Raw genomic sequence first — 19,494 nt, 5'->3', positions numbered from 1 at the left:
ACCCATGTTACTCAGTAATATGATGTGACAATAAAGATTGATTGATTGAATACTTACTTGCTGTACTCTACTGCCCTTACTTTTAACAACTTGTGCTTTTTATTATTTTACCTCTTTTCTTATCATTTTCCATCCATCCATCCATTATCTATACCCGCTTTATCCTTTAGGGTCACGGGGATCTGCTGGAGCCTATCCCAGCTCATTTTTAGGTGAGAGGCAGGGATTCAGTCCATCGCAGGGCCACATATAAACACAGAAACCATGCACACTCACGCTCACACCTACGGGCAATTGAGAATCATCAATTAAGCTAGTATGCATGTTTTTGGACTGTGGGAGGAAGCCGGAGTACCCGGAAGAAACCCACGCAAGCACGAGGAGAACATGCAAACTCCACACAGAAAGGCCCCTACCGGGCCTGGGAGTCGAACCCAATCTTATGATTTTATTTCATTTATTTGGTATTTAAGCGTACTCTTTATATTATAAATTAAATTCTTTCTGAAAACCGTGAATTAGATGTGTACCTGTGGTACTCTACTAGGGTTGCCACCCGTCCCGTAAAATACGGAATTGTCCTTTATTTGAGAAAAAAATGTTGCGTCCTGTATTGAACTAATACGGGACACGATTTGTACCGTATTTTCATTAACTTTTACACCATATTCTAGTTGAATTATTGAAATAAATGAACCTTTACACCATATTCTAGTTGAATTATTGAAATAAATGAACTTTTACACCATATTCTAGTTGAATTATTGAAATAAATTAACTTTTACACCATATTCTAGTTGAATTATTGAAATAAGTTAACTTTTACACCATATTCTAGTTGAATTATTGAAATAAATTAACTTTTACACCATATTCTAGTTGAATTATTGAAATAAATTAACTTTTACACCATATTCTAGTTGAATTATTGAAATAAGTTAACTTTTACACCATATTCTTCACCTGTAGGCTATATTATACATCTGGGCTGATGTGGACATACATAGCATAAGAGGATATTTCAGTTGCTAGTATGGTTGGCTGTCTATACAGTCATGCAAGTTCAATGCTATTAAAGCACTTTAAACTTTAAATCAAAGCATTTAGTTTTTTCATATAAAATAAACACATTTTTATTCAGTTTAGAAGTTTTTGGGGCTTTTTTTTTGGCTCCTGCGCTGCTGAAATCAGGGCGTCCCTTATTTCTATTTCTGAAAGGTGGCAACCCTATACTCTACTGCCCTTACTTTTAACAACTTGTGCTTTTTATTATTTTACCTTCTTTTCTCATAATTTTATTTCATTGTAGGCTATTTGTTATTTACTGTCTAATTATGTCTTGCCGCTTTTAATGTTGATGTAAAGCACTTTGAATGACCTCGTGTTGAATTGTGCTATATAAATAAACCTGCCTGTCATACCAGACCCCACCACCAGATGGCTGCGCCTCCCAGTTCTTTCAGCCGCAGTCAAGCGGCTGCTTCCAGGCGGAATCGGAGGTTTTCTTCGACAGCGTAGGGTCACTATAACAGTCTATGTGGTGGTGAATCATACAGTTTATTAACATCCTGCCTTCCCAATTATTTTTTCTAGCAATTTAGGAGTCTCTACCTTTGGGAATTGCTGCAGCTTGAACCAGGAGAGCAGTGAGAGCTCCAGGACGGGGAGCAGACAATCTGTTTGTTTCACGGCGGTGGTGAGTGACATGTCCCGTCTGTCCTGCACATTTACATCTCTTTATTCTGTAAATGTCCAGAGTCCTCTGCATGAATCATCCCCTGACATTATTTTTGTGACAAAAGCAGCTTTTATGTTAATGGTCTGCGAAACTACATCAGAGGTCAAAATCTGCTACTTTTATTTCAGGGTAGCTACAAGTTCACATGTGTAAACAAGACAGACAGTAACATTGTTTTCTATCGCGGTTGAATTGGTTTGATATTGGATATTATGAATTAAACACCCATAAAACTTGTGATACATAACACCAATTGTTTTCATTAAACCTCATTAAATCAGCCCATAATATGGTTTTATAATAATTACTCTCTTGTGATATATAGTCTAGATGACCATGAACACATCACAAGCAATATGACCAAAATCAGTGGTATGTATCACAAGTTTTATGGGTGTTGAATTCATTAAAACCACATTAAATCAGCCCCTATATATGATTTTTAAATCAGCCCATATATATGCCCATATATATGATTTTTTAATAATTACTGTTTTGTGATATATAGTCTAGATGACCATAAACACATCACAAGTGGTTTGACCAAAATCAGTGGTATGTATCACAAGTTTTATGGGTGTTGAATTCATAATATCCAATATCCAATATCAAACCAATTCAACCGCGGTTGTTTTCTTTCGTTAGAGGTAAATATTTTATATTGTATTTATAGGAGCAAAATCAAATAATCGATCAATGTTTTGAGGCAATAAAAAATAAAAATATTTAGCTTGAATTTCTGTCTGAGATCATTTTTTTTTTCTTTGAATGTGTCTAAGCTGAATATTTATGTTGAGGCAACATTTTATGGAGTAAAGGATCTCCATAAAAAGACTGGTGGTTTGCAGTCTCACCATGGGACATGGTGTCTTTGGGGAACCACTGACCTCCACATACTCATGATTACTTACTGGTGTGAGAGAACATACTCCACATGATAGATAAATACAAATATTTAAAATTATACTGTGGATCCAAATCCAGGACTTGACTATCTAATATGAGCTGTTTACCATCTGAATATGATTAGTTGTGTTACTTAACAGGCTGCTAATACCCATGTATCTAGATTTTATCATTCAAGTAGATTGCATTTTAGCGTGCAGCCTCTTTAAAAAAGCTGACTAAGAACTAATATTTATAATGTTTAATTTGCAAATGGATGAAAATTAGATTGTTTTCTGTGATTATTGCACTTGCAACAGGTGCATCCTGTTTGCTGTAACATTTCTGCATGTTATTTGAAGGTCTAACTAGTATCCACCTGTGGGAAAATATAGGTTCAGAGAGGGGCTTAACTGGTACCATTCAACAGAACGTAATCTTATAAAACAAACAAACCATGGAATCAAATAACTTGGCGGTGGACTTGAGCGGTGAGGGGAGCGCAGGGGTAAAACCGTTTCTGAAGCATTCCCAGGAGCCCAGTGAACTTTATAAAGCAGTGAAAGTTAAAATCCTAGTAAAGTTTAAACATGCTCTCTGAGTTTGGCCCATCAAAGAGCTAAATGTGTCAACAGTCACCCGGGCAAACTCTGAATACATAGAATTAGAAATGAAAATAATTAGAAATTGCTCAGCAGAGGCATGTCAGCTGAGGACATCGAACCACAATAACCGAGCAATATAACCACAATATACATGTATTTAATATCAGTATCAGTGTGTTTTTTTTTACACATACGACTCATTATCCCACGGTATTTTACTGTAATAACAACCTAGACCACATCATTTTAGAAACAATGTTTTACATTCTTCATGTTCAGGATAAGGTTTAGATTGAATAACCTGTGTCAATAGCATTTGAGAGGAACATTTCCATAGTTGCAGTTCTAATCACAATTCTAATCACATGGTTATCCTCATCTGTCCAAATAAGAAAGCACGCCCCCTTTCACTTTTATGCTAATAGGGTGCTTTCTGTGGCTTGTGAGATTATCTCATTTTAACTGTTACAAGTAACCAAGATGCAAACAAGGTCTTAAAAAAGCAGGGAGTCTCATGAAAGGATAAATGGTCAGAATACCAAGAAAGAAAACATGTTCTACAGGCTTCTTTTAAGGCACCAACAAGTGGGGTGTATTCAAAGTCCTCACTGCAGTGGCAGCCCTTTACCTCGTCTGTGATTTTTATTTTTTATTTTTCTTTAAACATATTAAATAATACAAAAAGAAAGACTGTAGATGTGATGAAACTCTTCAGAGAAGACAGAGTGACATTTTGATGCAAAGTGTTACTCGAAAGGAAAATGACGCAGTTTAAGTTTTAAGTTTATTTTTAGACGGGACAATGCATATTAATGAACACTACATTAAGAAGTGTAAATACACTGGGTTTAGCAGAAATGCTAGTTTCCACCCGCAGTCCCCACAAACAACCAGACACATCACACTCACACCTACGGGCAATTTAGAATAATCAATTAACCTAGTATGCATGTTTTTGGACTGTGGGAGGAAACCAGAGTACCCGAAGGAAACCCACGCAAGCACGGGGAGAACATGCAAACTCCACACAGAAAGACCCTGCTGGGCCTGGGAGTCGAACTGGGGACCTTCTTGCTGTGAGGCAACAGTGCTAACCACTAAGCCTTTTAGTTTAAAGGACATAGTCGTCATCCATCTATTACCTACATCTGGTTCTGGCTCACAAGGATCTGGCGGAGCCTATTCCAGGTAGGGGTACATCTTGGAAAGGTGACCAGTTAATCACTGAGCCATATAGACAAACAACCACACACTTACGCTCATTGCTGTGGGCACTTTAGAATCACCATTGATCTGACATAATGTTTTTTGACCGTGGGAGGAAGTCGGAGTACCCAGAGAAAACCCACACAAACACAGAGAAAACATGCAAACTCCACACAGAAGGCTCCTGCCTGGAGTGGAACCAGGAACCATCTCGCTGTGAGGAAACTGTTCCAACCACCATTATGAAGCTACCGTAATAATCACAGTATTGTTAGACTGATCGCGACAGTAGAGTCTGTTCTCCTCTATGGCAGTAAATGCTGGACCCTCAAACCAACCCTAGTGAAATCCCTGGACGGGTGCTACACCAGGATGTTGCGTGCAGTGCTTAACATCAGCAAGTATGCACATGTAACCAACCATGTCCTATATGAAGGAATACCAAGGGTGAGCGAAAAGGTTGCTGTAAGGAGAATGAGACTTGCAGGGCACTGCCAAAGACACACAGAAATGTCAGCCAGCAAGCTGGTGCTGTGGGAGCCAACACGTGGGCGCCGGTCAAGAGGACGTCCTACACCAACATATGTGGACATACTCAAGAAGGATGCAGGGGCCGAGAGTACCAGCGAACTGGAAAGATGTATGGAGAATCGGGATGACTGGAGACAACGATGGACGGCTAGTCTGAAGACGACCTAGAGAGAGATTGCGACTACAGAGAACTGGTGGATCGGTGGGTTGCATGGTGTGGGAACAATCTCATCTTGAATGTGAGCAAGACACAGGAGATGATTGTGGATTTTAGGAGAGCTAGGATTAAGTCGAATAGATTTTCCATCATGGGAGAAGAAGTGGAGGCGGTGGATGAGTTCAAATATCTGGACGACAGATTGGACTGACTGGACTGGAGATACAACACTGATGTAAGGTCAGAGCAGACTTTACTTCTTAAGGGAGCTTGGGTCCTTCAGGGTTTTGTAGCAAATGACCTAAAGAAACTGGGCAAAGTCAGGAAAAAGGCTGGATCTGTTCTGGGGACCGCTCTGAAGGATGACACTTCATAAAACGAAGAAGAGCATGGACAACCCTGAGTTTCCTCACCTTTTTCTGTCAGAAGCTTACTGAGATCTGCTGCAACACAGACTGCTACAGGAGATCCTTCCTGCCCACGGCTACAGTATAAACATCTACAATGACTGTTTGAGAGAGACTTAAATCATGAAAGCTATTGCAATAATAATCAATTTATGACAAAGTTTTGAACTGAATTGAATTATTTGAATATCCGGAAGCCAGCTGGAGCACACCCACCTTTGTTCAGGTACTACAAGTCCCATGGACCTTTGATATGGTGATGCTACATGCCTACAGCCCTGGAGTTGCCCGGGGGCTCCCCTATCCTCAGCCAACCTCAGCAGAGGAGGTGAGAGCTCCCAGTGGACGTTATGTTTTAAATGCCTTTTTCGGTGACAATATTAAAAAGACTTTCAGTTGTTGTGGCTTTGTCACAGCCGGGTCTCGGGCAGAGGTCTGAGCATAGTTGGTAAGCCTGAAAAGATCGCTCACCTGGTGGGTGGGTCGGCTGAAGGATCTGATTTGAGGTCGGTGCTGTCCAGCCGTCCTTCTGAGGAGATTCTGTGATCCCTAACCCACATTAGAGCACTCAAGAGGAGTTCAACCTTACCAGCGATTGTCAGAAGAGAACTGCGATCAAAATTGATCCAATTATGTTCATTATCGGTTCATGTTCAGATTGTGTGTAGCCAGTTTGATTGAGGTGGCATCAAAATACTTAAACAGGAAAAACCACAAGCAGAAAAGAAATAAAATGATCAAGTAGTGACTTCAGTTACAAATGGCAAGACTGATTTCAAATGAAGTTAATATAATAACACAATATTAATATGCAAATTAAGGTAATTACGATTATCAGAGGATAAACAAGTCAGCAAATATAGTGGGGCAAAAAAGTATTAAAAAGTAAAAAAGTATTCTCTCATCTTTTTAAGTGGGAGAACTTGCACAATTGGTGTCTGACTAAATACTTTTTTGCCTCAGTGTAAATGAATGAATAAAAACAAGTTGTCTGCATTTGGAGGTATGTCAACGTGCAGCATGAAGTTGAAACACAAATGTGCGCACTGTTAAAGGACAACTAACTAACTTTGTCAACAAAAACCAGCAACAAATATAAATAGATAAGATATTCTAAAATGTATTTGATTATTATATGTCTGATAAATGTTTTTATCGACACAGCCTGCAGCTTTATGGCTCTGAACAGTTTTATTATGCAACCTTTTATATTTTTTAAGGGGTGGTAGCAGCATCTTGGTTTAATGGTGTTAGTGGGCTGGGTCTTTATGGCAGATGGGGTTTAACTGGGTGGATCATGCTGAAAAACTAACATCAGCCATATGTCTCCAGCACAAATCTCCGTCATGGCAGCTGTCCTCATCGTGCTCCTCTTCTTCCTTCACGCCTTCACTGCATCAGCGCTGCAGGACTTTACGCAAGGTAGGATTTTGTACCCACATTTAATAGTGATCCTTTAAAGTTTACTCACGTTGGCCAGAAAGAGTTGGGGCGCTAATCCCACTTATTGCACAACACACCCTGTGTCATGTTGTGTACCGTCGGTGTTGCTGTATTTAACATCCGATTGCAATTATCTTTAAATGATGTTGGTTTGTTTGGTTTGGACATTTTTTTAAATGCACAGCTGACTCTGGGACCAACACTCAAGGTAAAGCAAGGTACATTTTTGAGTGGCAACAAGCTGAGAAGTTTTAAAACATTAAGAACGGCGTACTTCACACATGGCTTCGGTATTCAGATGAGCACAAAATGTGTTGCACAATAGCGAAGCCCTCCGCAGAGAGCCAGCAGATTTCTAGTGAAGTAGCTTACCAGGAATTCTGTTGAGCACTTCACTGCCAAACAATGGGACGCTGTTTGGTGTGTGGGGGCCAAGTTTTCTGCCCAGTGGCAGTGGAAAAGTCATGTGTTTTCACATATGGCCTGGATTTTATTTACATATCCACTTGGTCTCTGTCGACTATTTCATTCATGCACTGTCGTCTGCTGCTCTTATTTGTTTAATCAAACCTCTCAATAAGTTTACAGATGAGCTATCTGAGGACATGTTCTCATTGTCATATCCTGCTTTGGTTCTCAGTTAAGTCTATTTACTGTAAATCATTGCAATTGACAATATTTTAGTAATCCCCAAAGGGAAATGAAATGGTTGCTGTAAAAGGCTTTTGAGTCGGCCAGTGAGTCAGATTTATAAAGTGACTAAAGAGTCATTGTAGAAGGCAAGGCACGTTTATGTGTAAAGCACATTTTACTAAGAAGACAATTCAAGGTACTTTGCATAATGAAAACATGAAAAGTAAAGAGAAAAAAAAGGAAAGAAGAAAAGAAGTTTGAAAGTTGGCGGAGATGCTTTCTGCCGTGCAGCAAATCTGAAGAAGCCTCTGAATGAAGACATTGTTACTTAACCACCATGACTATTATGTTAATAAGAGCTGTCATTTGTCTATTTACTGTACAGTGAGCGAAAATAACCAAGTCAAATTCCCTTTCTTGTTTGACCTGACTTGGCCAATAAACCTGATTCTGATTCTGATTCTGATGACTATGTTGCGTAGAGTCAGTTACGTTTTGCAGCACATGCAATATTTACCAGTTTATTATTACTTTTATCCCTATTTTTGTTTTTTTTATTGAGTATCCCATATCGTTTCAAATATAATACCGTAGTCAGGGTCATCCACTTTCAGCAAGGCAGCCCATTCAAATTTAGTGGCCAAACTTAGTCTTAAAATGTGATTGTGTTCTCAAGCAAACCGACTTCGACTGGTCTCTTGTTTCTGTGATTAAACACTGCTTGCCCGGTGGGAGAGCTACCTAAGCAAACTTATAAACATCAAACATACTCATGATTTCAGCGTCAAAATTGTGCTTCAAAATTCATTTGGTTTTTGTTTTGTTTAGTCTTACATGCTGTGTTTTAAACCATACACGTCTGCATGGAGTGCCTCCGATGGGATCAGATGGAAGCCAATAACAGAGTATTTGGGAAACTATAGCTGAATCCCAATCTCCACCCTCACAGACTCGCAGACTTACGTGCGTGCTCCCGCAACTTGCGTAAGGGTTCAGGGCGGTCCCATTCCTAAAATCGTTAAGTGCGCGAGGGCTCCCGGCAGACATTTTGAGCCCTTACTGCCAGGGAGAACGTAAACAAAATGGGGGGGAGGAAAAGGAACCATCTGCGCCTGGAGACGGAAGAAGTTCGCTTGTATAAATACATAGCCCACTGGTGATTTAAATTCAGAAACTGTTGTCCCGTGATGATTTTTCAACGGCCCTATTATTTCCTTTACAAACAGGGAGCTAAAATTTAGTTTTCTTCATCATTTTTTCATTCATAATTTGACGTTCATTTTCTTTTGTTTTCATTTTATATTAGACAAATCCTCAGTTGACCTGCTGTTTAATAAACAAGACTTGCTTTTCTTTGATCTGAGTACAGTGTTTGAATTAAGATTCCCTATGTTAACAGAAATGCATACATGTAAATACTAGCAAGATAGTTTTAGATCCAACACAAACAAGTCAGGCAGTAATTTGGTTATTCATTTATTTATGACCACAAGATTTAAACAATTTCAGCAAGTTGAACAAAAACGTTGCAGTGAATAGTAATAATATAACTGAAATATTTAGCTCTTACATACATACGCTCTTACAAAAATGAAATGACATCATGCTCAAAATGGAAAGTAATTTTAGATGGTCATAACACAGCTGGAATATTTAACTCAGGATACCATCAGTTTACACGCTCTTACAAAAATGAAATTACTCGGCGATTGAGCCTGGCGTATTGTATCTGCTGGTATGGGTAGATTGAAAGAAAGACACTACATTAACAAGGAAATACATATTGTACTGTGCGCATAAAATTGTGTTCTTTGTTGAATTTTATGCTCCTTTATATAGGCTACCACTTTGTTTTCAAACATCCGTAGGATGATCATTCCCAAACTTATAAAACCGGTACGTAACATTTTGATCTGACTAGGAATTTTGTAAATTGAAATGTTAAATAAAGTTTATAAAAAAAAAAGAAGTCCGGTTTCTGCTAAGTGCTGTCCCATTCCTATTTATACCATTTGGAGCCCTCACACCCTCTCACACTTGATCACGTGACGCTGACGTCACTGAAAGTATGTGAGGGTTCAGGGCTGGAGGGTTTAAGGTGGAGATTGGGATTCAGCATATGAAACTATGAAAGTGCATTCTCCATCACTCTGCAGCAGGATGTTCCTCATGTTGGTGAAAGAAGGTGGTCCTTCTTTATGTTGAAGGACATGTTATGGTTCATCACAGTACTTAATATTTAGAGCAACAGTACGCGAGAGTAAATGCGCTGTAAAGTATTGGATTTTTGTGTTTTTTAGTTCCAACAACAATTATTTCAATTGTAAATGAATTTATAAGGAATAAAACAAAAGTCTGTTAGCTATTATGTCTTAAAGAGATTATAGTTGTCTATCACTCACTCACTCCTGAAGGAGTGAGTGAGTGAGTGAGTGAGTGAGTGAGTGAGTGAGTGAGTGAGTGAGTGAGTGAGTGAGTGAGTGAGTGAGTGAGTGAGTGAGTGAGTGAGTGAGTGAGTGAGTGAGTGAGTGAGTGAGTGAGTGAGTGAGTGAGTGGGTGGCCCTCTGATGGACTGACTTTGAAAAGGATGATCTTTTCTTACAGAAGTTCGTTTTTGTGCCAGAATCTAAGACAAACCGTAACGGTGTTAATGTGAAAAATATTTATTTCCCATGGGCCAAATCAGAGGTCCAGAACTGGCATGTGGTTGTTGTTGGGGAGCCCTCGATGGAGTGGATGGATGGAACTTGTTATTTCAAAATAACAGCTCACCAAAATAACTCCTCTCACTTCCCTGATACTTTGAAGCGCTAGCTGCCAGCGGTACTTCTAGGAACTGCCCTCTCTGTGCCCCCCTGCCCCCCCGTACCTCCTCCAACCCCCACCCCTCCCTCTTTGCTACCAAACCAGCACGGCTTTTGTCCCTGATGTTAGAACATTGGTTGTTATTGGAGTTTGCATTTGACTGAATAATTTTCTTTTCCCACCATTCTCTCTCATCAAGCTTGTACAAGGTTTTGAAATGACAGCATATTGTGGCCCTTTTCCAGTGCAGGAAATAGCTTTTCTAAACGCAGAACATGAGGCATTTCCCCCTGAGCAGTGCAGCGGTCAGTGTCAGAACATGTGACTCTTTAAATAAGCCCTCGTCCTGTTTGCTCACAGCAAGCTCGTTAATGACTGATTCCCACCAGTAGCCGATGCCGATGTTAATAGATCTAATATAAGAAGAAGAAGAAAAAAACGCACTAATTATCATCAGTGGGTTGAGTAAACAAAGAGAGACGATGAGCTCTGTTCCAGCTAATAATTAACAGGGTCTGCAGGGAGGAAGACTTTGTCCTTTAAGGGGAATTAATATAAGCTCCTATTTCCTGGTTCCCTGCAAATCACAGCTGAAAGGAAATGTCTCCGCTCGGGTCAAAACAAATGGAGTGAGGATGTTGTGTTTCAGCCTGAAATAGACTGTTGGTAGCGCTGAGAGAGAAATCATGATGTAAACATGTTTACTCCGTATCTTGTGGTTGTTTAGCAAGAGGAGTCCTGTAATGAGGATACGTTGTAAATGGATATTACCATCTACCAAATTGTCTAGGCGTGTTGTGGCTCCGAGGACTGTATTCAGAGGGCGCTGTGGGTGGACTGCTCATGTGTTTACTTAAACCATAAGTGAACTCTGCTGCACAGCTGCTTAGCACACACAGCAGCACTGATGCTGACACACGAGCACAACAGTGAGCACAACAGTAAGCACAACAGTGGCAATCACCAAACAGTAACATACATTAACGTTACATATGGCTGGGCGATATATCGAGATTTTAATATATATCGATATATTTTCAAACGCGATATGGTACGAGACAATATCGTTTATATCGATTTTTTTTTATGATTTTGATATAGCTTATTTTGTGAGAAATTAACTTGAATGTTTTATTTGAGATTTGCACAAATGTGTTCTTATTTGCACAACTGTCAACCTCAGTGGAAAAGTCTGCCTGTTACTCTACATTGTATTAATTGCACAGTGTATTTTAAATGTAATTGTTATGCAGGAAAGGGATATTTGTTTTATTTTATTCAAGAAGCATTTTTATTCTATATATGCAGTTTCATTTGTTTTATACATTTTGATATTGTGCAGACCTCTGTTAATAAAGGAACCTGTGTGACATTTGGCACGAGGCTTTGTATTAAAACTGAGTGTTTTTTTAAGGGTTTGCATCAGAAAAAATGAAGCTAACAGAGATGCTATGCTATAATGCTTTGGGGGAAACCCCAATTATGGCACAGAAAAAATATCGATATATATCGAGTATCGCCATTTAGCTAGAAAATATCGAGATATGACTTTTGGTCCATATCGCCCAGCCCTAACGTTACAGTAATATGTGTTCGCTTTTAGATTCTTACCCTTTCTGTCAGAGTCAGGTGTTGATTAGCAATAAAGGCACCTTTTCTTTTGTGCAGGCTTCATATATCTTTAACAAATAGAAGTTCTGTGTTGAAAATGTGCTTCAGGTGAAACCGACTCCCAGACACTCATCTGATATGAGTTAAAACAGGACCAAACCAGAGAATAAATAATGACTTGATAGGCAGAGGTGTCACAGAGGTATTTTATTTTGAAGTATTTAGCTCAGCTCTATAAATAGGTTACCATTTGGGAGCTCATTGACTGGAAATGCCAAAATGTAGTCCAAGGATATCTCAGTGCCGGTGAAGAGAATAACAAAAACATTAGGTGTGGTACATTTTTAAATAGAACGACAGCGCTGGTGTGTTCAAAAGCAGTGTGAGGCCTTTAAGAAGTGGATCATTGCAGATCCCTTCCTCGGTAAAGGAAAACCTCGCTACGGCACAGAAATTATTCTAGAGAAGGTAGGCATGTCATCGCTGTACAAACTGTACAATCACGAGATGCCTCGCTGAACATAAATACAGAGGTTTTAAAACAGGGATTATATTCAGGAAGAAGAAAGACAGATAAGACTTTCCCAGCAAACATCTGATTCCAGTAGCCTACAGGGAATTCTCTGGACAGACGAAGTCAAGAAAAAAATAGTTCCATTAGAATGATGGTGAAAGGAAAGAATGGAAGTTTTATGTCATAAAGCACGTGCAACGGTGTTAACTGATGATCTGACTGCTGACAGACGGAGCAAGATTAATTCTGAGGTATATGGGAATATGCTTGCTGCTAACGGCAAATTCTTCAAACCTGAAGTAAATACATGTGGTCAGATGAGTCATGTTTGTTTCATGAAAAATAAAATATTCGGGTCATAAATGTCAAACATGGAAGAAACTGCCAAAGTCTGAAAATCTGTATATTGCATCGGAGCAAGAAAAAAAAATACTTGTACTTGCTCTGAAGATTAAAAAATACAACCATTTGGTCGCAGTTTGCCCCCCTGCCTGAAGGCAAATGCTTTCACACTAATTAAAAAAAAGTAATTATAATAAAACCATGATAACAAATACACACAAAAAATAATAAAATGATAAAAAAAAAACTTAATAAAGAATAAATCCATATCATTCAACAGTCTTTCAAGTCAGGTTTCCTTGTAGCTCTTGTTTGTGATAAGTGGAAAATGTATCATTTTAAAATGAGTCAAAAAATGCTCTGCATAGAGGGGTGTCAAATTTATTTTTCTATTAACCCTGATGAGGCACAGTTCCAAGGAGGACCCAGATTGAGTAAACAGGTTATTTTTAACCTATAACAGTGGTTCTTCGAAATAGGTCTAAGGTATGCATCACCAGCTGCAAGAGCTGCATCTCGGTTGCAGAGGAGCCAGCCTGCTCTAACACTCATTGGTACCAAGCCAGCCTGTTAATCTCTGATTGGCTGCTGCTGGTGCCCACCAAGACATACAATCAGCAGTGTTTGGATAGAATAAAAAAGCCAAGATGTAAAAGAATCGATGGAACATTTGTACATATGTTTTGGGAATGTGATCTTTTAATAAGTTTCTGGAAATCAATTCATTCCTTCACACAGTCAGTATTAGAAATTAATTTTGAGTTAAGCTCCAATTTCTATTTATTAAATGACACACTGGATCTTCAGTTAGACCGGAAAAAAAGCAGGATATTAATTATGATCACATACTTCGCTAAGAAATGCATACTTTTACTTTGGAAAGATGATTCCCCTCCAACTTTCAAGTTTTTTTTTTTGATCCAATTTCAGTTTTTTTACCATTGGAAAAATTTACTTTAGAAAAATACAACCGTGCTCATATTTTTCAAGAATTTTGGTTCCCATTATTTTCAAAACTGGATAATTTTTCCAAAGGGGACCAATGAGTATCTTTATTTTCGAACTTGTGCCTTATATGTATGTATGTTTGTATGTATGTATGGATATATATATAGTTTGATATTGCTGTTGCTGCCATTATATATTTTTTTTATTTATTTATTTATTTATTTATTTTTTTATATTTATTTAATTTTGTTCTCCCTTAATGTATGTTTTTTTTCCCCTAGGGTAATTATGGGGAGGGTAGGAATGTGGGTATATTAGAAATCATGCATGTGAAAATGTGAATTGTGAAAATTATTGTGAAATAAAAAGATATATAAAAAAAAGAAAAGAATAAAAAAGCCACCGTCTGTATTCAACAAGGCAACGAGAGTTTTCAGTAAAAAAAAGAAATCACTGCAGTGAAGAGTATATTTCAGCTGGTAAAATGTTATTTAATTCTAAGAGCTGCAGTGAGGGGTTTATAATTTCGTAAACACCTGTCAGAAGACAGACACATCCTGTGGTCAAGGGGGGAAAAAATTCTGTTTCAAGGATATCAGTCGTCCTCGAGCAAGAAAAACAGCTAAAGATGAAGCTCCTAAAATTTGGTACTGTAAAAGCCTGGAGGCTATGAGCTCATATACTGCCTGTTTTTGTATTTGATTAACCCCAGAGATAGATTGATAGATAGATCAAACTTTTATTGATCCCTTGGGGAGGTTTCCTTCATGAAATTCAAGTTCCACGTTGGAAAGAGAGAACACATGTTGCATAAAAATACACATTTTACAGAAGGAAAACACAGATTAAGGGATTACATAAGTAAATAAATAAAAACAAAGGGCTAGAAAGAAAGATTTGTGCAACAGGATGCAGCTGAAATGAGGTAGAGTGATGAATAAAATAATACATAGTGAATCCGTGGGGGTGGAGGTAGGACGTTTTGTGCCTATTCCATGTTGGAGTTATTTACAAAGAGATGAGCTCTGTGTGTAAGAGGAAGCTGGCATGGTTCAACCACTGCTCTCACCAACGATGCTCCTGTCACTCAGAGGGCCCTGTGATGCCAGACTGTGTGTGTGGCACTGTGCTGGCTCTGTTTGGTGTGTGTGACTGAATTTAGGCTCAATGATTTTGACAACATTGCTTCAGTTCATGGAGGTGTACTTGCTTTTATTTGTTGCCAGCTCCTTGAGGTGCCTGCACAGTGTTTCAGTTGGTTTGAAGTCTGGACTTGTCTAGACTCATTTATTTGGATTCATTTTGTTATCGATTTATTTGTGCGCTTGGTACAACCCATTTTAAGTCAAGTTTTACTCATTGGACGGATGGCCCCACATTTTCTCTCCAGTGCTTTGCTAAAGAGACAAGTTCTTATTTGTCCGTGGTGATTGCAGTGGATGTGACAATTGTGCAATCATGATAGTGATTGCACATTCTCTTTGTGCCCGTGTGGGTTTTCTCCAGGTGCTCCAACTTCCTCCCACAGTCCAGAAACACGCATGCTGACTTGACTGGTGGTTCTGAGCTATCAGTAGGAGTGAGTGAGTGTCCAACCTGTCCAATATGTATCTCACCTACCGCCTTGTGGTGGGTGAAGAGAATGAATGAATAATTGAATCAGTGAATGAACGAGTTTCTGTTGGGAATGTGAAAATGGAGGGATATCTTGAAAAATTTGACAAAGAAAAAGACCGTATTGGCTCCCTGTGTATATATATTGTTTTTCGGCACTACCTTGTTCTCTATAGCTGATATAACATGAATTACTCCTATGTGGGATTGTGAGGAACCAGAGCGGTCTCCCCACGTACAAGGCAAAACTGGAGCTGGGTGATGAGGTGTAAAAAAAACCTTGCAGAGCGTAGAATGCCAAAAAATAAGGCTTTTTATTGTAAAAAGGTGTAAAAAAAGCACAAAGACATACAGGTGAAGGCAAAAACAGTAGTCTTAAAAAATGGCACAATGGGGCATAGCCTCGCAACAAGCTATCCCAAATCAGCAGACCCCTCTTCCGGTATGCAGCTGCTGTTTATATACCCAGGCAGGGTGGAGAGGTTGATTGGACACAGGTGGGCTCCAATTAGCAGAACCAGGCACACCTGTGTGCTGCTCCCCCGCAGACCACGCCCAATCCTCCACTCTGCCACACACATTAAAAACAAGTCAGGTGAGAAGGGGAGGGGTTGCTCACTTTCTCACACTTCCCTCCCCCTCTGGAGTCTCGCCAACCCTGTTGCGAGACAGGAAAACGGCCATTTCCTCCGGTTGCCGGCCGCTTCCTCCCAGTTGCCGAGGACGCTTCCTCCCGGTATCCGAGGACGCCTCCTCCCGGTATCCGAGGACGCCTCCTCCCGGTATCCGAGGACGCCTCCTCCCGGTATCCGAGGACGCCTCCTCCCGGTATCCGAGGACGCCTCCTCCCGGTATCCGAGGACGCCTCCTCCCGGTATCCGAGGACGCCTCCTCCCGGTATCCGAGGACTCCTCCTCCCGGTATCCGAGGACGCCTCCTCCCGGTATCCGAGGACGCCTCCTCCCGGTATCCGAGGACGCCTCCTCCCGGTATCCGAGGACGCCTCCTCCCGGTATCCGAGGACGCCTCCTCCCGGTATCCGAGGACGCCTCCTCCCGGTATCCGAGGACGCCTCCTCCCGATATCCGAGGACGCCTCCTCCCGGTATCCGAGGACGCTTCCTCCCGGTATCCGAGGACGCTTCCTCCCGGTATCCGAGGACGCTTCCTCCCGGTATCCGAGGACGCATCCTGCCGGTTACAGACCTCCTGCTGGTCACCGGGTCTCCCAGACTCCTGCTGGTCACCGGGTCTCCCAGACTCCTGCTGGTCACCGGGTCTCCCAGACTCCGCCAAACCCACGGCGTCGCTTCCCACCTCTTCTCTCCAGTTTTCAGGTGGCGCCAAAGATCCCACTCCTGACACCAAATGTGAGGAACCAGAGCGGCCTCCCCACGTACAAGGGGACAAGGCAAAACTGGAGCTGGGTGATGAGGTGTAAAAAAAACCTTGCAAAGCGTAGAATGCCAAAAAATAAGGCTTTTTATTGTAAAAAGGTGTAAAAAAGCACAAAGACATACAGGTGAAGGCAAAAACAGTAGTCTTAAAAAATGGCACAATGGGGCATAGCCTCGCAACAAGCTATCCCAAATCAGCAGACCCCTCTTCCGGTATGCAGCTGCTGTTTATATACCCAGGCAGGGTGGAGAGGTTGATTGGACACAGGTGGGCTCCAATTAGCAGAACCAGGCACACCTGTGTGCTGCTCCCCCGCAGACCACGCCCAATCCTCCACTCTGCCACACACATTAAAAACAAGTCAGGTGAGAAGGGGAGGGGTTGCTCACTTTCTCACAGGGATCAATAAAGTTCTTATTTTTGCCGTCTGAGAAAATTAAATATATTATATTTGATGCCTAACTGTTTCCCAAGTATATTAGTGCATGTGTGAATGAATAAATGAGACATAAAACGTACATTTCTTTGTAGAAAGGCGCTTTATGAAAATAAGTCCATTTACTTGTATTAGTTTGCAGCCCAGTCTTGCCACATCCAATATGGCGACAACGTCAGTAGGCGATGCAATGTGCTGATTGGCTCTCCAGAAACGCTTTGAAACCCGTGCCAAAGATCTCTGATTGGCTCTTAGTTTTGGCACGTCAAAACAGTGCCATAACTCGTAGTTGTAAAAAAAGTTTGTAGCTTTTGAAAAAAAGTTTGTAGCTTTTGTAAAAAAAGTTTGTAGCTTTGTAAAAAAAGTTTGTAGCTTTGTAAAAAGTTTGTAGCTTTGTATCTACAAGTACAAATATGTTTTGCAAGTGCAAATATTTTTTTCACACGTACAAAATATTTCTACAAGTACAAATATTTTTTGCAAGTACAAATATTTTTTGCACACGCACAAAATATTTTTACAAGTACAAATATTTTTTGCAAGTACAAATATTTTTTGCACACGCACAAAATATTTTTACAAGTACAAATATTTTTTGCAAGTACAAATATTTTTTGCACACGCACAAAATATTTCTACAAAGTACAAAGTTTATTTACAGATACAAAATACTTATGGCATTAATTTGAGCCCATACCTGTGGGAATATGGCTGCACAGAAGGTTAAGTCAGATAAACCCATTAATACACCTTTGACCATAAAAGTGGAGGAATTTCTTGGCTATCCTGGACTTTCACCAAGGTTATCAGCATCTCTGGTCTTTGGGAACGGTATGAGGACAATAATGTGCTCAGGCCTTCTCAGTCACAGGATCACAAAAGCAAATGGGCAGAAATCTTTTTGATGAACTGGTGTTTCTTTACGTGAGGGATCTACCGGAGGGCGTCAAAGCATTCCATTTAAAAGAATACTTTTTAGAATTACACTCCCATGCATCGCTTTTGGAAGTTTTTCTTTTTATATTCTCAGTTTTGCAGCGTTGACACACACATGCATTTGACATGTTTGACTGAAGCCTGTTAAAGCTGTATCTGTGCAGTCCACATATGGTTTCAGTTTATGCAGGCAGTAAATCATGGCTGTTTCTGGTGGAGCGTGGTTCTAAGTAAAGCCAAAACAAATAGATTATTCCACGACAGTGGATGGAATGAACTCCCTGACTGCAGCTTTCTCCTGGCACCCACTAGAAGGACTTCCAGGAAAATTCTGATGGTCGGCCTGCAGCCTGGTCGCTCACAAGAACTGAGTTGTAGTTATTATCCCATACTTTAGTGATTTTCAGGTGCAACAGTAATTTATAAGAGTGGCAGCTAAGAAAATAGATCAAGTTTAAATGGAAAAAAGTGTAATTAGATGTTTAATTCTCATCTCTTTCTTCCCTGTTCTCCCTTTCCTTACAGTCCTCCCACAGCAACAACCACACTTCAATGGATGTGTCTCCACCAACATGGAAACATTTCGGTGCAGTTGGAATGTTGGCGCTTTCCAGAACCTCTCGGAGCCAGGAGATTTGCGCATTTTCTACATCAAGACAAAGTGAGGGGAAAGACTTCTTCATTGTTAATTTAATCTGAGATGACCAATCAAGTCAAAGGTTTAATTTTCAAAGAGATAAAGTATAAACTGGTTTGGGGAAAAAAGGAAGATAACACATTGAGACAGCATTAGATATGATCTCTGGGGGTTGGAGATTTGGTATTCCAGTACAGAGAACCTGATCATCTTAAATTAAGTGGGCCGTGGCCTGGGTGGGGACTTTGCCTGGGCGTCTCCAGGCCATTCCTAGTAGGCTGGGCTGTAGGCTTGGGGGTCCCGCTCGGAGGCCCCGGCTCTGCCTGGTTGGGGGGTGGCTGCCTGTGCTGGGGGGGCATTGCTGCCTCGGTCCGTCATCGCTGAGCAGGGGCCGCGTGCCCCTGCGTCTGCGGGGACTCCGGGGCTTTTGGGGTGTCCGCCGGTGCGTCTCCATCCTGCGACAACACGCATTACTTTTCTCTTTCAAAAGCGTTACCGTGGCGACGCTAGACGCCAAAAAGCGCGCCCACCCTTCATCTGATTGGTTCAGACAGAAAAAACTTTGTGCCTCAAGCCCTACAATACGTTTTGACGAACATGAACGAAAATCGGTACACACCTGTATCATGTCGCAACTTAAAGAAAAGTC

General features: G+C 40.6%; 1 protein-coding gene across 1 annotated transcript in view; it reads left to right on the top strand.

Moving 5' to 3' along the window:
- The first annotated feature begins 1,506 nt into the window (after positions 1-1,506).
- Positions 1,507-19,494, top strand: part of LOC133455455 (growth hormone receptor-like) — a 61,866-nt gene continuing 43,878 nt past the window's right edge. The window contains exons 1-3 of the mRNA XM_061734514.1: positions 1,507-1,696; positions 6,862-6,951; positions 18,734-18,869. Coding sequence (XP_061590498.1) covers positions 6,876-6,951; positions 18,734-18,869 — 212 coding nt within the window. The 5' untranslated portion in view covers positions 1,507-1,696; positions 6,862-6,875. The remainder of the gene's footprint in view (positions 1,697-6,861; positions 6,952-18,733; positions 18,870-19,494) is intronic.

This window comes from Cololabis saira, chromosome 11 (genome assembly GCF_033807715.1).
Source record: "Cololabis saira isolate AMF1-May2022 chromosome 11, fColSai1.1, whole genome shotgun sequence".
Lineage (NCBI taxonomy): Eukaryota > Metazoa > Chordata > Actinopteri > Beloniformes > Belonidae > Cololabis > Cololabis saira.
This window is presented reverse-complemented; position numbering and strand designations above follow the sequence as displayed.